The 24,744-nt window shown below is 36.1% G+C and overlaps 2 protein-coding genes across 2 annotated transcripts; both read left to right on the plus strand.

Annotated features, from left to right (window-relative positions):
- Positions 1 to 1,149: 1,149 nt before the first annotated feature.
- LOC111881273 (LOB domain-containing protein 16) lies at positions 1,150 to 2,513 on the plus strand. The gene is made up of 2 exons (XM_023877692.3): positions 1,150 to 1,881; positions 2,087 to 2,513. Exons 1-2 carry the CDS (start codon positions 1,594 to 1,596, stop codon positions 2,426 to 2,428), a joined length of 630 nt encoding a protein of 209 aa, XP_023733460.1. The 5' UTR covers positions 1,150 to 1,593; the 3' UTR covers positions 2,429 to 2,513.
- A 3,340-nt stretch (positions 2,514 to 5,853) lies between these two features.
- On the plus strand, positions 5,854 to 6,519 carry LOC111881293 (uncharacterized). Its single transcript, XM_023877709.3, has one exon. The coding sequence runs from the start codon at positions 5,854 to 5,856 to the stop codon at positions 6,517 to 6,519; it is 666 nt and encodes a 221-aa protein (XP_023733477.3).
- The last annotated feature ends 18,225 nt before the right edge of the window (positions 6,520 to 24,744 follow it).

Consider the following 24,744-nt stretch of genomic DNA (forward strand, 5'->3'; position numbering starts at 1 on the left):
TTTAGGGTTTGACATGGTGAGGGTGGCGGGTTATATCCCCGACCACTTTAAATCTTTCGCAAAATTACAACTCTGGTCCCTCCAACTCTAATTTAATTAGAATTAGATCAATATTTTACCTTTTTAACCCATTTCCTCTAAAATATTTACAATTCAACTCTATATGTTACCATTTAGGCCTCAAGCCTCCAAAATCTCTTCAAATTAAGTCCCAATAAAATACCAAGTAGTCCCTGCCCGTATGATTATTTACAGAACCAATCTAAAACATACACGTTTAGCCCCCGACTTCCAACATTGTAACAATTAACTCCTCGAGACCAACTCTTATTATAAAATTATTTATTTTAGGGCTACTATCCATTCCTCAACTTTATCTATTTATTCAATTAGTAAACGAGGTGTTACAGAAGACCACTTCGTCTGCCTCATCCTCCCTTAAACATTGCTTTCCAGCTTCCACTACCATGATTTGGGGCTCAATTTAGAATTCAAGAATGTATAATTAGCCGTGTAAAAAAATAATATAAGAAATTCATGCATAAAGTCTATAACAAACCCCATGGGGTAAAAATAATATTATCGCAAAATCTCTCAAATATTATAAAGGTTAATCTAAAAAAAACTTATATATATATATATATATATATATATATATATATATATATATATATATATATATATATAATTTCCGAATTAAACCTTAATTTTTTTTTGACATAAAAAGATCTTATATTTTTTTCATTTTTTCTTTATATATATATATATATATATATATATATATATATATATATATATATATATATATATATATATATAATTTCCGAATTAAACCTTAATTTTTTTTGACATAAAAAGATCTTATATTTTTTCATTTTTTCCATAAAAACCATCAATTTTGTATTTATTTTTTTTTCTGAAAAAAACTTCAATCTTCAAAATTCTTTCAAATAAACTTTAAATTTTGTAGTTTTTTTTCGAAAAACCCTTTATATTTTTTATTTTTTTTTATAAAAAAATGACTAAAAGGGCCAATTCAATGAAAATGAAAAAGTATAAGATTTTTTTTTCAGGCAAAATAAAATTGAATGTTTAATCCGGAAGTAACATAAAATATAAAGTTTTTTTTTTTTTTTTTGACATGTTCATTAGTTAGAATACTAAGATTGGCCTAAAGTAATTGAAACTAAATATCTATAATATACCGAGTTATTGATGAAAACCCTGAGAGACCCTCTAACTTTACTTAGGTATATATATAAATTTATGATTTGTTTGAAGTTTAAACTATTTGTGTTCCATGAGTAGACCAAATAGGATATTTGTTCCTTGTTTGTTTATTCGAGTAAATTTTGTAAAAACTAATATATATGAAGTCTATTTTTAGGATGTTGATACTATATAGTACTCCATCAAATAATCGATCCCAAAATTGCATAAGCATTTAGTGAGTGTCACTTTATAACCCTACAGGCACACCTTCTTTGTCTCCCTTCCCCTACCTTAAAACCCCTTCAGACCCGCTTTATTTTCACTATTTCTGTGTTCACTTATCTTCCCATTAGACCTGCAGCTCTATCTTTCAGTTTCATTATGGCAACTGCTGCTGGCACTGGCTCCCCTTGTGGTGCATGCAAATTTCTAAGACGAAAGTGTGCCGCAGACTGCATCTTTGCACCCTATTTCTGTTCTGAACAAGGTCCAGCTAGGTTCGCTGCCATTCATAAAGTGTTTGGTGCAAGCAATGTTTCCAAATTACTGCTTCATGTGCCTGCTGCTGATCGCTGCGAGGCGGTGGTCACCATTGCATACGAAGCTCAAGCTAGGATCAAAGATCCAGTTTATGGTTGTGTTGCGCATATCTTTGCGTTGCAGCAACAGGTATATATATATATATATATATATATATATATATATATATATATATATATATATATATATATATATATATATATATATATATATATATATATATATATATATATATATATATATATATGCACATATATGTATTTGATTGATCATTGAGGTCGTTTTATTCGATGGGTTCTCTTCTCATTTAATTAATTTGATAATTGAATGGTAGGTCGCTTGCTTACAAACACAGCTGATGCAAATGAAGGCTCAAATGGCCCAAGGTTTCTTCGATTCAAGAAACATAGAGACTCAATGGCCCGCAGGAACCGCTACGTATCAGAATTATCCAAATTTCGCGAGTATTATGAATGGAAACATTTCGCTTTCGCCCGAGAGTTCACTTGAATCCATTGATCACAACAGTGAAGGAATGGGGATGCAAGAGAGACAAGGTAGAGAGGATCACTACCATGATATATCTTTTCAACAAATTTACAATAACAAAAAGAGACCTTTCCCAAGTGATTTGGGTGAGCTTCAAGAGCTTGCTGTTAGAATGATGAGGAACTGATTTAGTTTCTATTGACCCTAGAGTGCCAGTTTGTGCTTCTTATGATCACCATGTTAATTCATATTATCATAAAATATTATCTTTTGCAGTTTATGCCTTTACCACTACGTACTATTGTGTATATAGGTTTACGTCCGAGCTTGATCATTAGCCATCAAGATGTGCCAAAAAAGCTTGTTACCATGCTATAAAGCCTAGATCATTACTCATTAGGCAGTCTTTCCCCCTTAATTTTCCTTCACTTAATCAATCTCTCTCTCTCTCTCTCTCTCTCTCTCTCTCTCTCTCTGTATATATATATATATATATATATATATATATATATATATATATATATATATATATATATATATACACACCGGAGCCAGGGAAGATTTTGATAACGAGAACAATAATAGCGACACATACCCTTTGTTGACATTTTAGAATGGAAACCCTTGTTTTTTGGGTCATCTTGAAATTTTATCATCTACAAAGCTAGATGGTACGTCAGGATGAATAAAATATGGACATAGTTTTTTGTATTTTATCTAAGATAAGTCGTATGGATAATTGGAGTTTGAACCCTCTTGTATCTTCCCCAGGATTTAATTACTCATTCCCTATGCATACTATAAGAATAATTTAATTTTAAAACGCGTCAATAATATTGCATAGAATATTAATTAAGTATATCTAATTACTATTATAGTTAAAGAATATCGATCGATATTAGTATGGATCATTGAAGGTGGCCGATCAAAAGTACTATTCCCCTCATTTATTTGTTATGAGTTTGATTTCTGTCTACTGTCACATTGTTTTATTTTAGTAAGTTAATTTTTGTCCAATCATTTTCGTAAAACTACATCTCTGCTCAATCATATTTAATTCATAGCAGGAGTTTGAAAAGTCAACCACATGACATGATTATCAATCAATCATACCCCATTTGAAGAACAAACACCGCCTTCATCCAACCGTGTGACTGAAAACCTTAATTGTATATATATTCAAATTGTGCACGATGGTATGATTACATGAGTCATATGTCCCAATCCCTCTTATTCTATAGATATAGAAACATATATGGACCCATTTTTTAGTATTTAAGCTGTTGATTAGACGGCTCACCTAATATAAGTAGCTAATTCACTTTAATACAATAATAAACTCTGCTTTGTACTCAAATGCGTCGACAAAATGTCCATCTGATTGATTACATAAGGAGTTTATTAGCTTTCACAAGTTCCATTATATAATCCCATTGTGCAAATTTATTAAATATTTCATATTTGGCTCGAAACCTTTTAGATGATCATTCTGAATAGTCAAAAGGTTACTATTATTTTCATCCTTAAAAACTAATTTATTGCATTTTAGAAAACAATAAATATATTTGTAATTTGAAAAGATATTATCAGGAATATAATTTTGCAACAGCGGAGCTAACAAAATCCTATTTTAATTTTTTTACTATTAAAACATTATATATTTATTTTTCCTTTTTAAGGCAATGCATATAAGAAAACACCTATCCAATTGTTACACTGTTAACAGTGTACATAATTTAATAGAAAAAAGCGGTAAGACGCTATGCTAATTAAATACTACATAAATAAAATGTCATTCCTATTTCTTGCCTCAGTTTAACCCTGATAACTATGATTTACGGTTAAAATATAAATATCAAAGCAAACAGTTTTATTGAAGAAAACAAATAAAGTATCATATTAAAAATATAATTTATTAAGTTGTATGCTTTTATTTGTAGTGCCTTTCAAAAGCTTAGTGCACTAATGTTTCTTTCTTCAACACAACTAAGGAATTTGAAATCCAAGACTTTGATCTTGACCACATAATTAAATTTTATACATTAGTTTATAGTTTAAACGAGGAGATATTACATTTAATTTCTAGCCATAAGATTTCAAAAAGGAAACTTAAATATTTTAATAAACTCAAAGTAAGAAAAAGGATTCAAAGGCCCATAAAAAACAATCTTTATGTACTTCGAGCCCATGACCCAAAGATGTTTATTTATTCAAAATTTTGTCAAAAAAACTAAACAAATTATATTTGAAGAACCCATCAATTTCCAGTTAAAATAATATACACTCTGAATTATCATTATTAATTTATGAAAAGGCCGATTTAGGCTTGATATTATCTTTAAATGTCAAAAGAGTAAGTAAAAGAATTAACTAGAAAAAACAAATAAAATAAGTTAAACCAGTCAAAAGTTTCCTTCATATTTTTTTTTATGAGAAATTAAATTGATTTCTACTTTTTATGCCTACAAATGTTCTTACCCAATAAGATTATGATAAGTGTTATCATTCCATATTTTTTAACTAACTCATTAAGACTATATTAGGAATATATTAAATTGAATGGTGATTTGTCATAATTTTAATGAGTAGAAATAATTGTAAGCATAAAAGGTAGGAGGTAATTTAATTTCTCAATTTTTATTTGACAGAACTTCTTATTTGATTAGGATAAACTGGCTAACAGGGTATCGTATTTTTAGACAATCCGGTCCGGTCCGGATTCGGTACAAAAAATATTGGAACCAATATAATTAGACTCATATAGGTCACTATATGGATTTATGTTGTCCAAATAGTTCTTAAAAAAACATATACTTTCGATGTAGAGATGAGTCGCGACCTTTGTTTTGATATAATAGTTTGGTTACATGTATCGCAAAATGAAAATAATCTATATTTACTCACCTTTCCACTAGGTAGCAATCAAGATTCAAATCGTCTTTCCTTGCAATCCAATCATGCTTTATACATATTCAATATTAAAATTAAACTTTGTCGTCATTTAGGTCCCGTTTACGTTTCGTATCATCATTATTTAGGTTTCATTACCTACAAAAACAATTTTTTACAGTTCGTTAATTTACACATGAGATTATTTTTCATATATAAGCTAACATACATTCAAATATGATATTATACTAGTGGAATTTAAATTGGTGAAGTGCTAAAAAATAACATGATGACACTTGTCATTACAGTTCCATGAATCCTATAAGTGTACGTTGTTTAACGATTTGGAACTTTATAAGGATTCATAAAAGCTGTGCTTTTCTAAGCGCTTTAACATGTTTCCTTCTAAGGCCGTATGGTATACTAACCACGAGGCACTTCGTGGTTGAGGTGTCCACGAACCACGGACGTGCACACCGTCCCGGTGGTTCGTGGTAGGTCGTGCTCGTGGTGAGTCGTGCTCGGGACAACGGATTCAAACGATGCATTTCATTAGTTGTTTGGTTTTTGGCCGTTGAACGGCTATTTTGGCCGTTTTTTTTTTCAAACTCAATTATAAATAAACTTCTATTACCAAAACACATACACATACATACACATTCTATTACACCCCATTCTATTCTCTATACCACAAAATACATACACATGGATCCCACAATACATATGGAATTTTTAAAAAGTTTTGACTCGGATGACGACGTAGAATTCGTCGAGACATTCTTCAATGTTGTGCAACACGTTCACGCCGAAGAAAGTTCGAATGCAGCGCGTATAAGGGCGGTCGTCAATCGTGATCGCCAAGCCGCACACGACTTATTGGTACGTGATTACTTTGCCGATAATTGTCTTTATAATGACGGCTCGTTCGAACGTCGTTTCCGTCTGAATAAGGCTATATTTTTACGTATTAGTAATGCTTTAGAATTTCGTTATGATTTTTTCAAACAAAAACCCGACGCTAGAGGAAGAATGAGTTTTAGTAGTATACAAAAATGTGCGGCTGCTCTTAGGTATTTGGGATACGGTATAGCATTTGATGCATCTGACGAATACTTGAAGGTATCCGAGAGGACCGCAGTTGAATGTGTAGATTGGTTTTCTGCATGTGTTTATGAGGTTCTTCACGAAGAATATTTGCGTAAACCTACTCAACGTGATATTGAGAGATTATATTCGGCTCATGAAGAGAGGCATGGATTTCCTGGTATGCTTGGCAGTCTAGATTGTACGCATGTGGCTTGGGAAAAATGTCCAACTGCATGCCGTGGTCAGTTCACTCGAGGAGATATAGGTGAACCAACTATCATCCTAGAAGCTGTTGCATCTTAAGATTTGTGGATATGGCATGCCTTTTTTGGAGTAGCGGGGTCTAACAACGACCTTAATGTTCTTGGTCAGTCTCCACTTTTCAATGATATTTGGACCGGCAAAGCACCTGATATGACGTTCACGGTAAACGGGCACACTTACAAATATGGTTACTACCTTGGTGATGGGATATACCCGGATTATTCTACATTGATGAAGGCATACTCGGTTCCTCGAAGTGAAAAAACAAAATTTTTTACAAAAAAACAGAAATCGGCGAGAAAGGATATCGAGAGGGCATTTGGAGTCCTTAAGCAAACATGACATGTAGTGAAATATGCTACACGACTCTGGGATAAAGAAAGAATTAAACGAATGGTCCTAGCATGTATTATAATGCATAAAATGATTATTGAAGATGAAGGTCGAGCGATTTGCACGTATGATCCGAATGACGTTGTCGTTCCAATTGAGGAGTTCGTACCCGAAACGAATGCTTTTTTGGAGCGAGTTGTTGAAATTCATAACAGTGAAACATGTTTCAATCTTTGAGAAGATGTCGCGGAACATTTGTACCAACATAGCATAAACGACGATTAAGATTTTTATATGTACATTTGTTCGTTTTCTTATTAATGTAATGTTTGTTTTCTAGATTAACTAAGTAATGTAGTTTAAAGTTGTTATTTTATTTTTATGATTAATGAAAAAATAGTTTTAAAAAAATGAATGCTTTTTAATTATAAAAAATGTAATTTTATTTTAATTTTTGAATTAAAAAAAGTAATTTTATTGTATTTTTGAATTAAAAAAAATAAAAATAATGATGTGGAGTGGTGTGTTAGTGGTAGGTATCCCATGTTAGTGGTAGTGGAATGTGGTGCTGATGTGGCACCCACCACATATGTGGTATGTGGTTGGTATAACGGATGGTCTAAACTACATTTTAGACCCTTCAAAGGTATTAACAACTTTTTCGAAAAACGTTATCACTTCTTAAGAACTAATAATATCCCCTACGTTAACCAACTCTATTAAGTATTGCATATATTGGCTAGTAAACTCCACGCCTTCATTTGTTTTACAAAAGCATTATACTTCAAGTTGAGTATTATAAACTACAAATGAGGGACAGATACATGAATATATAGCAGTAGGTGCACTCTAAAAAAAATTCCAATCAAATATAACAACATAAAAAATTAAGAATGCATTAAATATAACAAATTAGTGTAGACAAACTTCGTAAAGGAAAAATTGGTCATTGTATGGGCAGGTTTTTGGTCTCAGGTTCTTGGTCTCGTGGAGTTTGTTTCGGTTTTGGTTGTTGTACAAAGTTTGGAAGACATTATTACCAAAATTTCATTCCCTTTATTGGTAAGGAAGTTTTCATCGGTTTTAAAAAATTGAAATAAATTGTTACCTAATCCCTACAAAATGACAAATCATCCACCGAAAAAGAAGCCTTCCTCCCTTGAGTTGAAAAAGTGAAGAACAATGTTATGTTATATTCGAATTGGTCAACTCTATAGTGACAACATGGCGTCATTATAGGCCAGTTATACCAATGATAGATGTCATCAATGTAGGTCTCGTTTTTGTAGCCTTGTAGGTGCAATTTCTTATAGCGAGATATTATAAACACTTGCCTCCATGGAATCAGTCGCCACTCTAATTTAATTACCCCCCCCCCCCCCCCCCCCCCCACACACACACACAACAATACCACCTATAACAAAGTGTTGCTTGCCCAAGATACTATAAAAGCTATGAATGCAAAATAATTCGACATACTCCATTGTTTAAGCAAAATATAATATACAAAATGTAATATGTATGTAATAAATGTTATGTGATATCCCCAAACTCACGGTCATTTTAAAATTTTTATTTATACTTATTTGAAAATCAAATATCATTTTTAAAGAATAATATTGCGGAATTTGTTTCCAGAAAAAATAATAAATATATTATCAAAACATTTTTGAAGAAATATATTTTGTTTATATTAAAACTTTGGGATGTTATTGTCAATAAAGAAACATAAGCATAAACAGACCTTACATTCATTTACAGTAGTGATTTACATAACCTTTAATCTCTCAGTGTTTCATCATCAAACAATTAACCCAATTACCCATCCCTATTATCTTCTTTATTTCTTAAGGATCTACCCTAAGAATCATCTATCATTCACTCATTTATTCCTAAAGATTGTCCTAAGGAACAAGCACGAAGTTCATCGCTGCCAATGGCACAACTACCAATGTTATCTATTAGGCACAACTGCCAAAATTATCATTTAAGCGTAGCTACCAGGATTATGACGCTCTCTATTAGGCGCATCTCCCGATATTATCATTTAGGCACAACTGCGAGGATTATGATGTTCTCTATTAGACACAACTGCCAATAGTATCCTTTAGGCGCAACTGCCAGGATTATGATGTTCTCTCTTATGCGTAACTGCCGATATTATCCTTTGGGCGCAACTGCTAGGATGTTTAGAGTACATCGTAGTTCAAAAACATCTACAGGTTGTGTCGACTAAAAATCGACCGATCTAAAATTCCATTTCCGGGCTGTGCATTGCTATGCTAAATCTTAGAAAAATCACAACTTCCTCAAACGAAGTCAGATTTGGACGTTCTTTTTTGTACTCCCTCGGTTTAATATATACTATGAATTTCGTTTAGATCGCTAATGCTAAAAAGTATTTTATCGTAAAATCAGTTTTTACGATTCCCGGTGTCGTGTCGATTTTGCCGTAAAATTCGACATGTCATAACTTCTTCGTTATAACTCGGATTTAAGCGTTCTTTATATCTACGAAAAGCTTGTAACATGTATTATAACTTAGTTAAGATTATTAATTCTAAATAACCTTCTATCAATAAGTCATTTTTTACGCTTATTGTCTCTAAATTGACTAGTCTGAATCTGCGAGTGTTACATGTTAAAATAAGATCCCCCATAGGAGGAGACAGGACTTGAACCCTCAACCTTAAAGGAGGGCAATACCTGATACTGCTGGACTAGAAGCCTTTTGGTAATTACTTTACATGTATGATTTTGTGGGCTAGAGGTTTTGAACTAAAGTCATATTCTAGAGGAGAACTTTAACTTGCGCCTTAGACCAACTCAACCATCTTAACTTTTGATTAAATTTATGAACTATAATAATAATATACATGTTTTTTTTTTGTAGGTGCACAATAATAATTTTTTTGTACATTAATACGAGAAAAGCCAATAGTTGAGCATGCACCACTACAAACACTTCCCTATATATAATAGGTTATGTCAACTGTAATGTTCCAAATTTCAACCCAAAATTTTCATTTTAAATTTAAAAAAATCACACCATTTTCATCATCAAATAAGTAAAAAAGAATTTGTTTCAAAACATAATAAAATAAGAGTCATAATCATAATAAAAAATAAAAAGTGCGAAAATCTCTAAAATATAACACCAGATGCATTGCAATCACATTGTGCCCTTCTCCTTGCTGTCAGAACAACCTGAAACATTTTAAACTTAAACAATCAGCATAAACCTTAGTGAGTTCCCCAAAATATGTACCACATACTCATGTGAGTGCTATGATACCATCATAGTCTTATGCTCACTTCCGTTGCTACAATACCACTACAGTCGTTCCTGTTATGATACCATATAGTCTTTTATGAAACTGCTATGATACCACCTAGTCTTTCATACAAGTACTATGGTACCACCATAGTATTTCATACGAGTGTTATGGTACCACTATAGTCTTTCATGCCAGTCACAAAGACGAAAATAAAAATACATCAATACCTAATATACTACAAAGTATAGTGAGAAAACTCAACTGAATCAAAAGTTGAATCCTAACTACCTGAAGTCCAATGAATCAGCTGCATGAATCACTTAATCAGTCAAAGGCTAAAACTCAGTCTACAACTTAATACCTCTAATTTAACCAAAAGTCAAATTGGTCAAAAAGTCAACGATCAATAGTGTTCATGCCGTGACCATCCACTGGTCACGCTGTGATCACTAGGAGACAAAATAGTCAAGATTTGCCTCATACTTGCATCGTCAGTCTCAAACACTATCATGCTGTAAATCTCGTTTGAACAAAATTTTCCTTAAGTCCTTAAACCATTAATTCCAAAGCACAAAAGCTCATATCTAAATCTTCTAAAGGCTTGCATGGATAAAGTTTTCAACTTTATCCATTCATTAGGCTAAAAAGGTGAACAAAATTTTAAGCCCTAACACAAAAAGGATTCTAAAGGGTCCCAAATCCATGCATGGCTAGATTAGAGTGCCAAGCTCTCAACTTTCTAACACTAAAAGGTCTAGAAATCACCTTATAATCGATACAAGGTCTTGAAGTTTCTCAAAATCCAATAATAACATGATTAAGGGACTAAAACTCCTATAATAAGCTAGATCTAAACACAAAGAGCATAAAGGTAGTAGCTTTATACTCTTCAAGGCCCAAAGATGAGAAGAACATGTTGGATATGAACTTGTACAACACCTTCTTGCACCAATGAACATCTTCATCACCTTTAAGCTTCACCAAAAAGGATGAAATCAACTAAAGAACACAAAGGGAGGCTAGGGTTTACAAAAAAAAAGACCTTTTTTTAGAGTAGATTCGGCCCAACTAAGGCAACCAAAAATATTAGAGCCCTTAAGTAGGGCCTAAAGGCCAAGAATTAGAGTTTCTCCATCGAACGAGCAGTCCCATTGTCACACCGTGAGTCTGACAGATCCTCAAATTAAATACCAATAGAATTACATTTCGGAAATCGAGAAACGAACATTATATCCGAAAAATTCCTCTTTTGTGATCTTTAAGTCCATCAATATTCACGTTTGGTTTTTTAATCTCCAAATTGTCATGTTCCAATAAATAATGTCTAAATTTCTTTATCAACCTTTTCCATGTTCTTTAGTAATCTTCAATATTTTTCCTTATCTTCACATAAATGATGTTGGAAATATAATTTTATAAAATCTTTATTAAAAGTGAGCAATCAAATACTTTATGTCCCACTGATAGATATCTGATAAATCTACATATGTAATCATATTAGCTGATATATTAGATCTTTTAATGGTGATATATGTGTAATCAACCATCATGATATACCTTTTTGTAGTCCAAAACCACTAAAAGTAGAATCATAGAAAATGACTTGTCTTTTGATTTAACATGATCATAGAATTCCTTTTCATTATTTTGATACTTGGTAAAGGTTGGAATGTTTTTATTATCATTATTAAGCATTGCTATTGTCTCTTATGGGTTTGAAAATACTTGTCTTTTGATGTTATCATGTTAAGGTGGTGGTTGTTTCTTAAAAACATTAAATTATTTTTATTTTTAACATTATAACACCCATGTTCTAGATTGGTTTAGCTTTCTATTTATTAGGGACCAAATATGGATTTTGAGGAAAAACTCTATGCCATGACGTGGTGTTAGGATGCCTATGATGTGACAGTTGTTCTGACCCAAGCTTGTAATTTTAGGGTTTCCTCCCATGTTTAAGCAACATTTCCAAAGAATTAGGGCATCCTCTTCAGCCTCCAACCCTCAACCTCAAACCTTACCCCCCCCCCCCCCCCCGAGAGTTTTGGTTTATTTTGGTGTTCTTGGTGCCTTGATGAAGAAGAAGGTGTTTTGGCGCATTGATAACCAAGCAAACTTCATCATGGCCATATTGAGAATATTTTAGACCCTTATGAGTATTCAAGTTTCAAGCTTTCTAGTTTCTGTTTCTAGATCTAGGGTTCTTGTCCCTTTTCTTCATGTTGTGAGAGTTTTAAGGAATGTATTCCATAAAGTTGGCAACTTTATGGATCCTTGAGGTCCATTTGAAGTTATATGTTACAGATCTAGTGTTCCTTGTGTATTTGGCCTCATGTACAAGTTTGATCCCTTTCTTCCTTCGTTCTAACCTATTTTAAGTAAGGCATGCATTGGACATGCATGTCCATAAAGCATAGGTTTTTATCGTATATTTGGGTATGTAAGTCTTCTAGAAAGTTTGGTTGGGTTACTTGGTTGATTAAGAGCTTAATTGGTTAACTCATGTATTAAGATGTCATTAAGGACTTAGGGTTAAAAGTTTCGGCTTATTGGGATGACTTAAGGGATAAAGTTGGAAACTTTATCCATTAAGACCTTAGGGTGTATCATATCTAAGCTTTGGAACTCTTAAGGACAAAGAAAACAACTTAATCAATAAAGCTCTTGAGACTCAGTTACCACGCCGTGGCGATTGGGAGGCTACTCGATTGTTTTGTCTTTATACTACCACGATGTGGCCAATGGAAGGCCACAACGTGGCGATTCACTGAGGTAATTTTTGGGTTGTTAAGTTTGAGGGTTGACCATTGACTTGTTGACTTGGGTTGACTTTTGGTCAAGATTTTTGGATTTAGGTTGTAGACTAAGATTGGACTTTGCATGTTTTGGTAGGAGTGTTGTAGCATCTGTTATGTGACATTAATTTGTGGTTTAACTGATTTCATGAGTCAAGTGAGTCTTCTCACTATACCATATAGGAAAACCAGGTGGTGACCCCTAACAATTATATGAAAGACCTAGATATGGCTCCCGACAATTTGTATGCAAGACCAGGGTCTGGACCCTGACAGTTATATGTAGGATGCTAGTTGTCTTTGTGATACTTGCATGGAAGACCAGGAGGTGGATCATGGCACTTGTTTGTAAGACTTCGGTTTTGTTACTATCTTGGCAAATAAAGACCATGATGTGGCTCATGGCATGATAGTGATGGTAAGACTATGGTTGGAACATAGCATTCTCTATGCTATATATGGTATATGGTATTTTTAGGGAACTCACTAAGCTTTGTGCTTACAGTTTGTGGTTTCATATTTTTTAAGTACTTCCAGTTCCAAAGGGAAGTGTCCGAATTGAATGCATAACATCTCCAGATGGCTTCTTCTGTACACTAATTATTAATGTTTTACTATGATGTTGAAAAATACAATTGAATCTGATTGGCGTTGGAGAAAATGTTTGTATGGATTCAATGATTTAAAAATGAATAATTTTCTACTATTTTTGGGCATGTTACAAACTTATATGAATTAAAATAATTGATCTTATAGGATTTTAATAAACTATTTGTTGTGGTTCAATAGGATTCTTTCCTTGTTGTGCTTTTAAATTTTTATCTTTGCTTGTTCAAAGTTTTTCTTGATAGCTTCATCAAATTTTGTTTGCTTAAACATATTATTCAACATTTCTAATCACCAAAATCACTAAATGTATTCAATAGCTCATAAAAATACTTAGATCTTCATAGGTATTTTTTGTATCCTCCACAAAATATGCCCCTTAGAATTATTCTCTATTTTGGTTTTGATAAATGATCAAAATACTTATTGGTATTTTGTCATATATTCCCTTATTCATTTAATTCGTTCACCCCCTTTAGATATTGTTGTTAGGTATGTGAAATCCAACATATAATAGGGGTATAATAGACTCCAAATACACTGCTATAATTCACTATAAATTAGTACAAGGCAAATAGGGTCAATCCTGAAAGATACGGGACAAAAGTCTATACCTATTTGCATAAGGGACTTTGGTCACAAAAGGTGTGGGGGGGGGGGGGGGGTGGGGGTGGGGGCTGTTTGAAAATATGAACAACAATATAATTTTAAAGCATGCAGAAACTTAAATAGATTTAAATTTGGAAAAGGTTGTTGAAATGATTCTAGTTCTAGTTCTTAATGTCGTCATTTAACTTGATTGTGACTTGATATAATTCATGATTGCTATTCTAAGTTGGTACTGAAAGTTACTAACACGATCAAATAACTCTCACTTGCCAAATTATCTAAACAAAACAAGCTATTTGACTAGACCTAGCTTAACTAATTCAACCTAAACACACTCTTAGACTGTATTGAAAAATTGCATTAAGCTTTGTACAAGCTTCCCAACAATGTTCATTTTTTCTCATGCACACGGAATTGTGAAAGCATGTGATATATGTTCTACAATAAGAAAACCTATTGTTTCTTACCAATCATTAACTTTATAAAACTATTAGGTTCCCTAAAATTTAATTAAATACACAAGAACTTAATTTGTAACGTCCCAAAATTTATAACCAAAATTTTTATTTTTATATTAATAAAACCATCAGCCAAACATATTAATAAAAATCATAAAAGAAATAAGAGTATATCCACAATCACCCAAAAATACCTCAGGGTCAAATAAGGCCATAAATCATGGTGTGCGCGATTCGATCATCCCGAGCTCTTCCCCTTGGAATTGAAAGTACCTGAAACATAAACTAAAAACAGTAAACACAAAGTTTAGTGAGTTCCCCAAAATACCACATACCATACATATACGTCACCTCAAGGATTTACCGGGTCTATGCCACCCACGAGTCTATTTCACCCCGAGTTTACTTCAACTCAAATGTCAGCTCAAGTCTGTACCGAGTCTATTTCACCCCTGAATCTATTTCAACTCAATCGGTATTTTTCAACCGTATGAGTCTATTTCACCCCCGGGTCTATTTCACCCCACATACATATAACAAACAAACACACATACATACAATAAGAGTCAAAAAGACAACAAGCACATACAACCCTAGTGTCCTACAATATATTGAGCGAAATCACCTTGATTCGCTAATAAACAAAGAGATGCTTGGGTCACTAAACCGGAGAATCCCCGCACTAACAAATCAAATAAAACCCTAATTAATAATTAGGTCATTAACCATAACCGGGAATCTGATTCATGAAAACCGACTTCTCGGGTAAAAGACCATTTTACCCTTTCCCTCAATTGGCCCAAACCTAAAAGCACCCGAAGCCTAAAATGACCCAAAACCTTCTAAAACCACTGTTGGGAGTATGCTGAGCATACCAACTCGTACGCCATGGATACTTACATCGATCAGGACACGAGGTTTGAACCCAGTACACGCAACATACTTAGAAGTATGCCCGACGTACTAGTATGTGAACAATTCCTTGTATAGATGGCTTAATGCATTAAGACCCTAACGTCCAAACTTCAGATCTACTCCAAAAAAGGTCTTAATCCATAAACTCGAAAGCTTTAAGCTTTTGCATGGATTATTAGTCCTAGTGCCCAATTTTAACATTCTAACCCCATGAAATGAACATCAACCTTTGCATTGTTGAGTTAAATCCATTAAGATACCATTTTTATGCACAAGGGACCTCATAAACACTAAGATCTACCATTCTAAGCTTCTGGAGTAGCTTATACTCACATGAAACAACTCAAGGGACCAAAACATGCCTAAAACCCTAAGATAACTAGATCTAAGAGATGAATCAACAAGGTTGAAAGTTTATACCTTCTGAGACTTGCCAAGATGATGAAGATTATGTATCTTTAAGCTCCACTCCAACCAATTCTTGATCACCAAGTTCCATCTTCTTCAAGATGCACAAAACACCAAGAGTTTACTGCTAAAGCTCAAGAACACACAAGGAAAAGCTAGGGTTTCGTGGGGAGTCTTTAGAGGGAAGGACGTTGATGAGGGGGCAGCCTTAAGGTCCATAATGACACTTAAATAGGGGTCAAACCCTAAAAATTAGGGTTGGTGTTCTGCTCGCGTACGACCGACGTACATATAGGTATGCTGCCAATCCCGCGCCCAACTTAAGGGAGTGCGCCCAACGTACTCCAAGTTACGCCCAGCGTAACAAGGAAGAAAATGCAAAATTTTAAGACTTAATCAAGGTATTGAAGAGTACCTGAAAATCGAGCATTACAAATATCCCTCACTTGAATCAGATTTCGTCCTTGAAGCTTGTTGCTGTACATAACTCTGGATAATGCTCCTTCATCTCATCCTCAGGCTCCCATGTCCACTCTAAACCCTTTCGGTGTTGCCACTGCACCTTTAACAAGATCACCACCTTGTTTTGTAAAGTCTTCATGTTTCTGTCGAGGATCGCCACTGGTCTTTCTATATAATTTAGGCGATCATCTACTCGAATGTCCACTAATGGAACCATTACAAAATCATCAACCTAACATTTCCGAAGTTGAGAGACATGAAAAGTAGTATGGATCTGAGTGAGCTCCTCATATAGATCCAAACGATACGTAACCCTACCTACCCAAGCTAATACCCTGAAAGGACCAATATATCTGGGGCCCAACTTGCCCCGCTTCCTAAATCAGATGACTCCTTTCTAAGGTGACACCTTTAGGAGTACCGTGTCCCCAACCTGGAGCTCTAAGTATGACCGAAATCTATCTGTATAGCTCTTTTTTCGACTCTATGTCTGAAGTCTGCCATGAACCTACAGAATCAACTCAGTCATCCGAAGTACCATCTCCATACTACCCATAACTCGCTGGCCGACCTCTCCCCAACATATCAGGGTTCTAAATTTCATCCCATAAATCATCTCAAAAGGAGGTCAATCAATGCTAGCATGATAACTATTATTATACAAAAACTCTGCCAAAGGAAGATACGTATCCCAAATCCTGCCAAATCCGGTACACATGCCCGAAGCATGTCCTGCAAGGTCTGCATAGTCTGCTCATTCTTTCCATCAGTCTGAAGGTGGAAAGCCGTGCTGAAGTACAGATGAATACCCAACTCCTCATGAAATCTCTTCTAGAACCTGGAAATAAACTGAACATCCCTATTAGAAACCACCAAAACTGATACCCTATGTTGTACCAAAACCTTTTGCATATAGATGTCGGCCAGCTTCTCAGCCAAGATACTCTCCTGGATCGGAATAAAGTGTACGCTCTTGGCCAGTCGATCAACAATGAACCATATCGAATCTACTCCACGCACTCTCCGTGGTAACTTCAAAATGAAGTCCATCGTAATCTCTTCCCATTTCCAAACGGGAACACTCAACGACTCCAATTTTTCGTGAGGTCGTTGATGCTCGACCTGGACTTTCCTGCAAGTAAAGCACCTCTCCACGTACCATGCTACATCCCGCTTCATGTAGGGTAACCAATAATCAAGTTGAAGGTATTTATACATTTTTGTCGCACCAGGATGAGTAGATAACCTCAACTTGTGTTCTTCCTACATTAAAACCCGACGCGTATCACCCAAATACGGAACCCACACCCTCCGATGGAGAGTCAACAAACACCGACTATCATAATCAAAAGAGGACACTTGACCCACTATATGCTTCCTCTTTCAGTGTCCCTCCTTCATAGCCTCGATCTGCGCCTCTCGAATCCGCTTCAAAATTGAGTAACCACGGTCATCCTCAAACACACATCCCGGATCGGGCGCGGTAACTGACTTGCGGCTAAGAGCAACAACCACCACATTGGCCTTCCCCAGATGATAAAGGATCTCACAATCATAATTCTTCACCACATAAAACCATCTACAATGCCTCATGTTCTGATTCAGCTGATCCATTAGATACCTCAGACTTTTGCGATCCATGTAAATAGTAAGTAATCTAAATCAAAGCATAACCTAAACAAACCATCCTATCAAATAAATGATCCAATACTAGCATGCAAGTCTACAAGCTCATACAATAGGCATATAAAGGCATCCTTCCTAGCATTCTGTCATGTAATCTTGAGTAGATCCTTAGCCCTAATCTAACATGCGATTCACATATTCTCAATTCAGATCATATCATATAGAACATGTATGGGTATTTTGGGAAAACTTACTTGAGCTCAGTCGAATGCTTGTACCACACCCCTTATTAGAAAATCCTTTAATAAAACATGTTTTTTTTTTTGTTTTTTTGTTTTTGTTTTTTGTTTTTGTTTTTTTTTTTTATAAAATAACCTAAAAACCCTCAGTTTGAGTTTAGAAAACCCAAGAGTATGCACGAATCCTTCTAACCAAGGCTCTGATACCAACTTGTAATGTCCCAAAATTTATAACCAAAATTTTTATTTTTGTATTAATAGAACCATCAACCAAACATGTTTATAAAAATCATAAAGGAAATCAGAGTATGTTAACAATCATCCAAAAATACATTAGTGTCAAATAAAGCGGAAAATCATGGTGTGCGTGATACGATCATTCCGAACTCTCCCCCTTCAAACCAGAAGTACCTGAAACATAAACTGAAAACCGTAAGAACAAAGCTTAGTGAGTTCCCCAAAATACCACATACCATACATATACGTCAGCTCAAGGATGTACCGGGTCTATTTCACCCTTGGGTCTATTTCAACTCAAATGTCAGCTCAAGGCTGTACCGGGTCTATTTCACCCCCGGATATATTTCTCCCACTGAGTCTATTTCAACTCAATTGGTATTTCAACCGTACATGTCTATTTCACCCCTGGGTTTATTTCACACCACATACATATAGAAAACAAGCATAAATGCATACAACATGAGTCACAAAGACAAGAAACACATACAACCCTAATGTCCTATAGTATGGTTAGCAAACTCACCTCGATCCGCTGATAAACAAATAGATGCTTAGGCTGCTGAACAGGAGAATCCCCACACTAACCAATCAAATAAAACCCTAATTAATAATTAGGTCACAAACCATAACCGAGAATCTGATTCATTAAACCTAACTCCTAGGGTAAAAGACCATTTTACCCTTTCCCTTAATTGCCCCGAATAACTGTGGCCCAATCCCAAAAGGAACCGAAGCCCAAAATGGCACAAAACCTTCTAAACCCACTGTTGGGAGTACGCTGAGCGTACTCGACTTATACGCCATGCGTACTCAAGCCGGCCAGGACACGGGGTCCGAACCCAGTACGTGTAGCATAATCACAAGTACGTCCATTATATTGGTCTATGAACAGTTCCTTATATAGATGGCTTAATCCCTTAAGACCCTAATGTCCAATCTTCTGATCTACTCGAAAACAAGGTCTTTATCCATAAAGTCAGAGGCTTTAAGCTTTTGCATGGCTTAATAAGTCCTAATACCCAATTTTAAGATTCTAACCCTATGAAATGAACATTAACCCCTACATGGTTAAGTTAAATCCATCAAGATACAATTTTTATGCACAAGGGACCTCATAAACACTAAGATCTACCATTCTAAGCTTCTGGAGCAGCTTATACTCACATGAAACAACTCAAGGGACCAAAACATGCCAAGAACCCTAAGCTTACTAAGTCTAAGAGATGAATCAACAAGGTAGAAACTTTATACCTTCTGAGACTTGCCAAGATGATGAAGATTCTAGATCTTCAAGCTCCACTCCAACCGATGCTTGATCACCAAGTTCCTTTTTGTTCAAGATGCACAAAAACATCAAGAGTTTACCACCAAAGCTCAAGAACACACAAGGAAAGCTAGGGTTTCGTTGGGAGTCTTTAAAGGGAAGGATGTTGACGAGGGGGCAACCTCAAGGTCCATAATGACACTTAAATAAGGGCTAAACCCTAAACGTTAGGGTTTTGTGGTCTGATCACGTACACCCGACATATGTATGGGTACGCCCAACATACACTGCCAACCCCTTGCCTAACTTAAGGGAGTACACCCAACGTACTCCAAGTTATGCCTAGCGTAACAAGGACAGAAATGCAAGATTTTAAGACTTAATCAAGGTATTGAAAAGCACCTGAAACTCGAGCATTACACAATTCATATAAGTGACCAATTAAATATAAATCAAATTTAAGGATTCTAGTTTAAACAAGAACATAATCACTAGAATAAAATCATAAATTAAACATCAACCCTTATGTATCAAATAAAAAAACCAACATATTTTGAAAAAGAACTAGAAGCTAGGGTTTTTAGCCACACATGGCTAAAAACAAATGAAAGAAAAATATGGAATCAAAAGTTTTTAATCATTACAAATTGAAATTACTAGTGTTTGCAATGATTAGAAGCCTTCAAAAATCTCCCAAAATCGCCCACAAAAGCTCTAGAAATTGTTACACCCTATTATCATCTCATTTCCCCTATTTTTGCATAAGAAGTAACTTATCATAGGAGAAATGCGTGGTCACGTGCCAGATCGTGCGTTTTTAACATTTGATCGTGAGTTTCGCTATCTGACCATGCTTTTTGCTCTGGACAATGAGTTTTTGATCAGCCTTTGCTTTTTGGTGAAACTTCAATCAAACTTCAAACTTGACTCTATCTTCATTATAACTTTTATCCAAGTCGTGTTGCTCAAATATATGATGAAAAAGGACAAAATGACCCGTGTCGGTGTAACATGGATTGTTTTTCAAAAGTAGTCATTTTCTATGATGATGTGCAAGGACTTGGGTTATGTCTTCAAGTTTTCTTTCCTAACACATTCGACCTATCTTTTCTCCATGATCCATGCTCCATCATCCAATCTCCATGCTCTGTGCTTGCCTCTAATGCTCCAAGCTGCATAAGGCCTAGAAAATAACTCAAAAATAGTGAAGTGCCAAACATTTCGAATAAAACATGCAAGTGCCCATCTTTTCTCCATGATAATGTGCAAGGAATTGGGTTATGTCTTCAAGTTTTCTTTCCTAACATATTCGACCCATCTTTTCTCCATGATCCATGCTCCATCATCCAATCTCCATGCTCTGTGCTTGCCTCTAATGATCCAAGCTGCATAAGGCCTAGAAAATAACTCAAAAATAGTGAAGTGCCAAGCATTTCGAATAAAACATGAAAGTGCCCAAATAGTTAACTACATGCAAGAATTAGGAAGTAAAATGCAATGAAAGTACAAAAATAAACATGAAAATAGGTGCATAAAATGCACCTATTAATTATTCATCAAGAGGAATCCATAAATCTTCAATATTCCTAAGAATATATACTATAATTGAAAAGTCTGAAATTTCAAATAAAAAATTTCATTTTTAAAAAAGAGTAAACCATACCATTAATTCATAAAAAGTAATATCCCGTTACTTTATGAAATAAACCAGAGTAATAAATTCATAAGTGCAAAATATCTCAAAATCATAATAGCAGATGCGATGCAATCACATCGTGCACTTCACATATTGCCAAAAAGACCTGCAACATTTAAACTTAAAACTGTAAGCACAAAGCTTAGTCAGTTCCCTGAGATACCACATACATAACAATATGACCTATTTCAACCTATGGGTCTGTTTCAACCCATGTGAATACTATGGTCCTCCTACAATCTTAAAATCACTTCCGTTGCTACAGTCATCCTATAGTCTTTCCTGCTATGGTCATCTCATAGTATTTTATACAATTGCTAATGTCCTTCCACAGTCTTCCATACAATTTATATAGTTTTCCCATAGTGTTTCATACAATTATTATGCTCCTCCCATAGTCTTTCATGCAAAAGTCACAAAGACAATCTGTAACACCCCAAAATTTGAGGCCAAAAATTTTGTTTTTAAATTAAGTAAATCATAATTTATATTACCAAAAAATTATCACTATTTCATTATTCATAATATCATGTCTTGAAAACCATATCATCAGGAATAAAGAAAATCAGAGTACAATCCCAGAAAATCCGATGCGGAAACCATGTGTGTGATGCGCTGCTACGCCGCCGACTCTTTCCCTTTGGACGAAGAGGTACCTGAAACCAGAACTGAAACTGTAAGCACAAAGCTTAGTGAGTTCCCCCATCATACCACACACCACATAACACCATCGGTATCTTTCAACCAGTAACTGCCATCGGTATCTTTCAACCGGCAACCATCATCGGTATCTTTCAACCGGTACACGCCATCGGTATCTTTCAACCGGTAACTGGGGACTATTTCACCCCTTAGCACTAGCATACCGTAACGAGAGATAATCATACAGTCAGGCATAAACTTGGTAGGGACAACTAATCCATTCTACACACATAGCATATCATACAGGCATATCTCGTGACCATAACACATTAACATACCAAGACAATTATAACAAAGACAATCATCTCATACATAACTACTTACCGATGGGCCGACATTGGTGCCTTAGACCCACCCCTACTGGAAGGTAACTCAGCTCATAGTAGTAGCTGCCGATCTGTGCGGGGACTCTCTGTCTACTGCGGCTGCTCCGGAAATCCTCCGGCTATAATTCCCACAAAACACCCAATCAGAGTCTGATAACTATTCTTATGGAGGAATGACTAGTCTACCCCTGACCTAGTCAAAGTCAACCCAAAGTCAACTTCCAGCTGACCTGACTCGCCGAGTTGGGCCGCCAACTCGTCGAGTCCTTATCCATCTAATTGTCCTCATTCCCGTCCCTACTCGTAGAGTTAGGCAATGACTTGACGAGTTCTCCTCCCATTCAAACATCAAATGATAATTCATCTGACTCGCCGAGTTGTATCAACAACTCGCTGAGTTCATCTTCATCTTAAGAACAAGCCCTGTCCTTGACTCGCCGATTTGTATGAACAACTCGTCGAGTCCATCTTCATGTGCTGGGAGATTGCCTTGGACTTGCCGAGTCTGTTCATGTACTCGCCGAGTCCCATGAACTCCAGGTCTAAGGTTAAGTCCAATACGTCTAAACAACTATATGACTCCCTTTTCTAACAACTGACCATTGCACAAGGGTTGAAGATGGTTGAAAGCGCACCGACACGCTGAGTCCCAAGAACGACTCCTCGAGTCCAACCTTGACCATTTCTATACAGTCGATCTAAAAGGTATTTAACACACCAAAACCATAGATCTGGCCTCCTAATGTCCATTTTATACGTAAAGTTCCAAACTTGATGCACATGCATGGGGTTTTTAGCTCAAAATTCCATAAAAGGTGCTCTACAATGTGCATGGGGCTCTCATGGCCATAAAGTTGGCACCTTTATGCCATGAGGCCCTTCAAATGACTCAGATCTGGAAGTTGAACCCCATGAATGACCTTGCAAATCCGAAAATAGCTTAAGAGGCCCTAAATGCACCATGACCCTAAGCCCTAAAGATGAACAACGAAGAAGGAAGACCAAAACAGGGGAATTTACCTTGCTTGAGCTGGGGATGAAGTAAGATCTCTGGATCTACAAGTCCCAACTCGGAATCCCAAGATTCCTCTCTCCTTCCAAGCTTCACAAACCAACCAAGAACACCAAAATGGCCTTAACACACACAATAACAGCTAGAGTTTCGATATTCAGCTCTAAGGGAGTGTTAGGGACAAGGGAGGCTGAGTTAAGGTGTTTATATAGGGTGCAAACCCTCAGATTTAGGGTTTTACTTGCACCGCGCCTACTCGCCGAGTTTGTCTTCCGACTCGTCGAGTAGGTCACTTAAGATGTTTGCAGACTCGTCTCTACTCGACGAGTGGGTCCTCCGACGTCGAGTCCCAGGGAAAAACATAAAAATGCTTCAATTAAGTGCGTACTAGGAATTGGGTGCTACAAATCTCCCCCACTTATTTTAGACTTCGTCCTCGAAGTCTGCTGCTCGTTCTTGGAAAAGTTTTGGGTAATGCTCCATCATCTCATCCACCGACTCCCAAGTCCATTTCGAGCCCTTCCGGTGCTGCCGTTGCACCTTCACCAACTCGACCCTCTTGTTCCTCAAATCCTTTGACTTCCGGCCGAGGATTGCTACAGGTCGCTCGATGTAATTCAGGCTGTCATTAACCTGAATATCCTCTAAGGGTACCACTGCTGAGTCGTCCACCAGGAACTTCCGCAGCTGGGAGACGTGGAAAGTGTTGTGGATCTGGCTGAGTTCGGCTGGCAGATCCAATCTGTACGCCACCTTGCCCACCCGGGCTAAAACCCTTAACGGTCCAATGTACCTGGGGCCTAAGTTGCCCCGTTTCATGAATCGGATGACGCCTTTCCATGGCTACACCTTCAGGAGAACCATATCCCCGACCTGGAACTCCAGTTCTGATTGGCACTTGTCGGCATAACTATTCTGCCGACTTTGAGCAGTCTGAAGCCTGCTCCGGACCTGCTGTATCCTCTCCGTTGTCTTGAGCACCACTTCGGTGCTCCCCATGACCCTCTGGCCAACCTCACCCCAGCATATCGGGGTCCTGCACTTCCTCCCGTACAACATCTCGAAGGGAGGACGATCGATAGTCGCATGATAACTATTGTTATACGAGAGCTCAGCTAATGGGAGGTTAGTATCCCAGCTACCACCAAAATCTAGCACACATGCCCACAACATATCCTCCAAAGTCTGGATGGTTCGCTCGCTCTGACCATCCGTCTGTGGGTGAAATGCAGTGCTAAAGTGCATACGAGTACCCAACTCATCGTGAAATTTCTTCCAGAACCTGGAAGCAAACC

The sequence above is a fragment of the Lactuca sativa genome, chromosome 9, assembly GCF_002870075.4.
Source record: "Lactuca sativa cultivar Salinas chromosome 9, Lsat_Salinas_v11, whole genome shotgun sequence".
In the NCBI taxonomy this organism is placed as follows: domain Eukaryota; kingdom Viridiplantae; phylum Streptophyta; class Magnoliopsida; order Asterales; family Asteraceae; genus Lactuca; species Lactuca sativa.

Bases quoted from the DNA above. Each gene is read 5' to 3' on its own strand.
- LOC111881273 (XM_023877692.3), top strand. From the start codon at position 1,594: ATGGCAACTGCTGCTGGCACTGGCTCCCCTTGTGGTGCATGCAAATTT. The intron at 1,882-2,086 runs GTATATATATAT...ATTGAATGGTAG, and splicing joins TCTTTGCGTTGCAGCAACAG to GTCGCTTGCTTACAAACACA.
- LOC111881293 (XM_023877709.3), top strand. From the start codon at position 5,854: ATGGAATTTTTAAAAAGTTTTGACTCGGATGACGACGTAGAATTCGTC.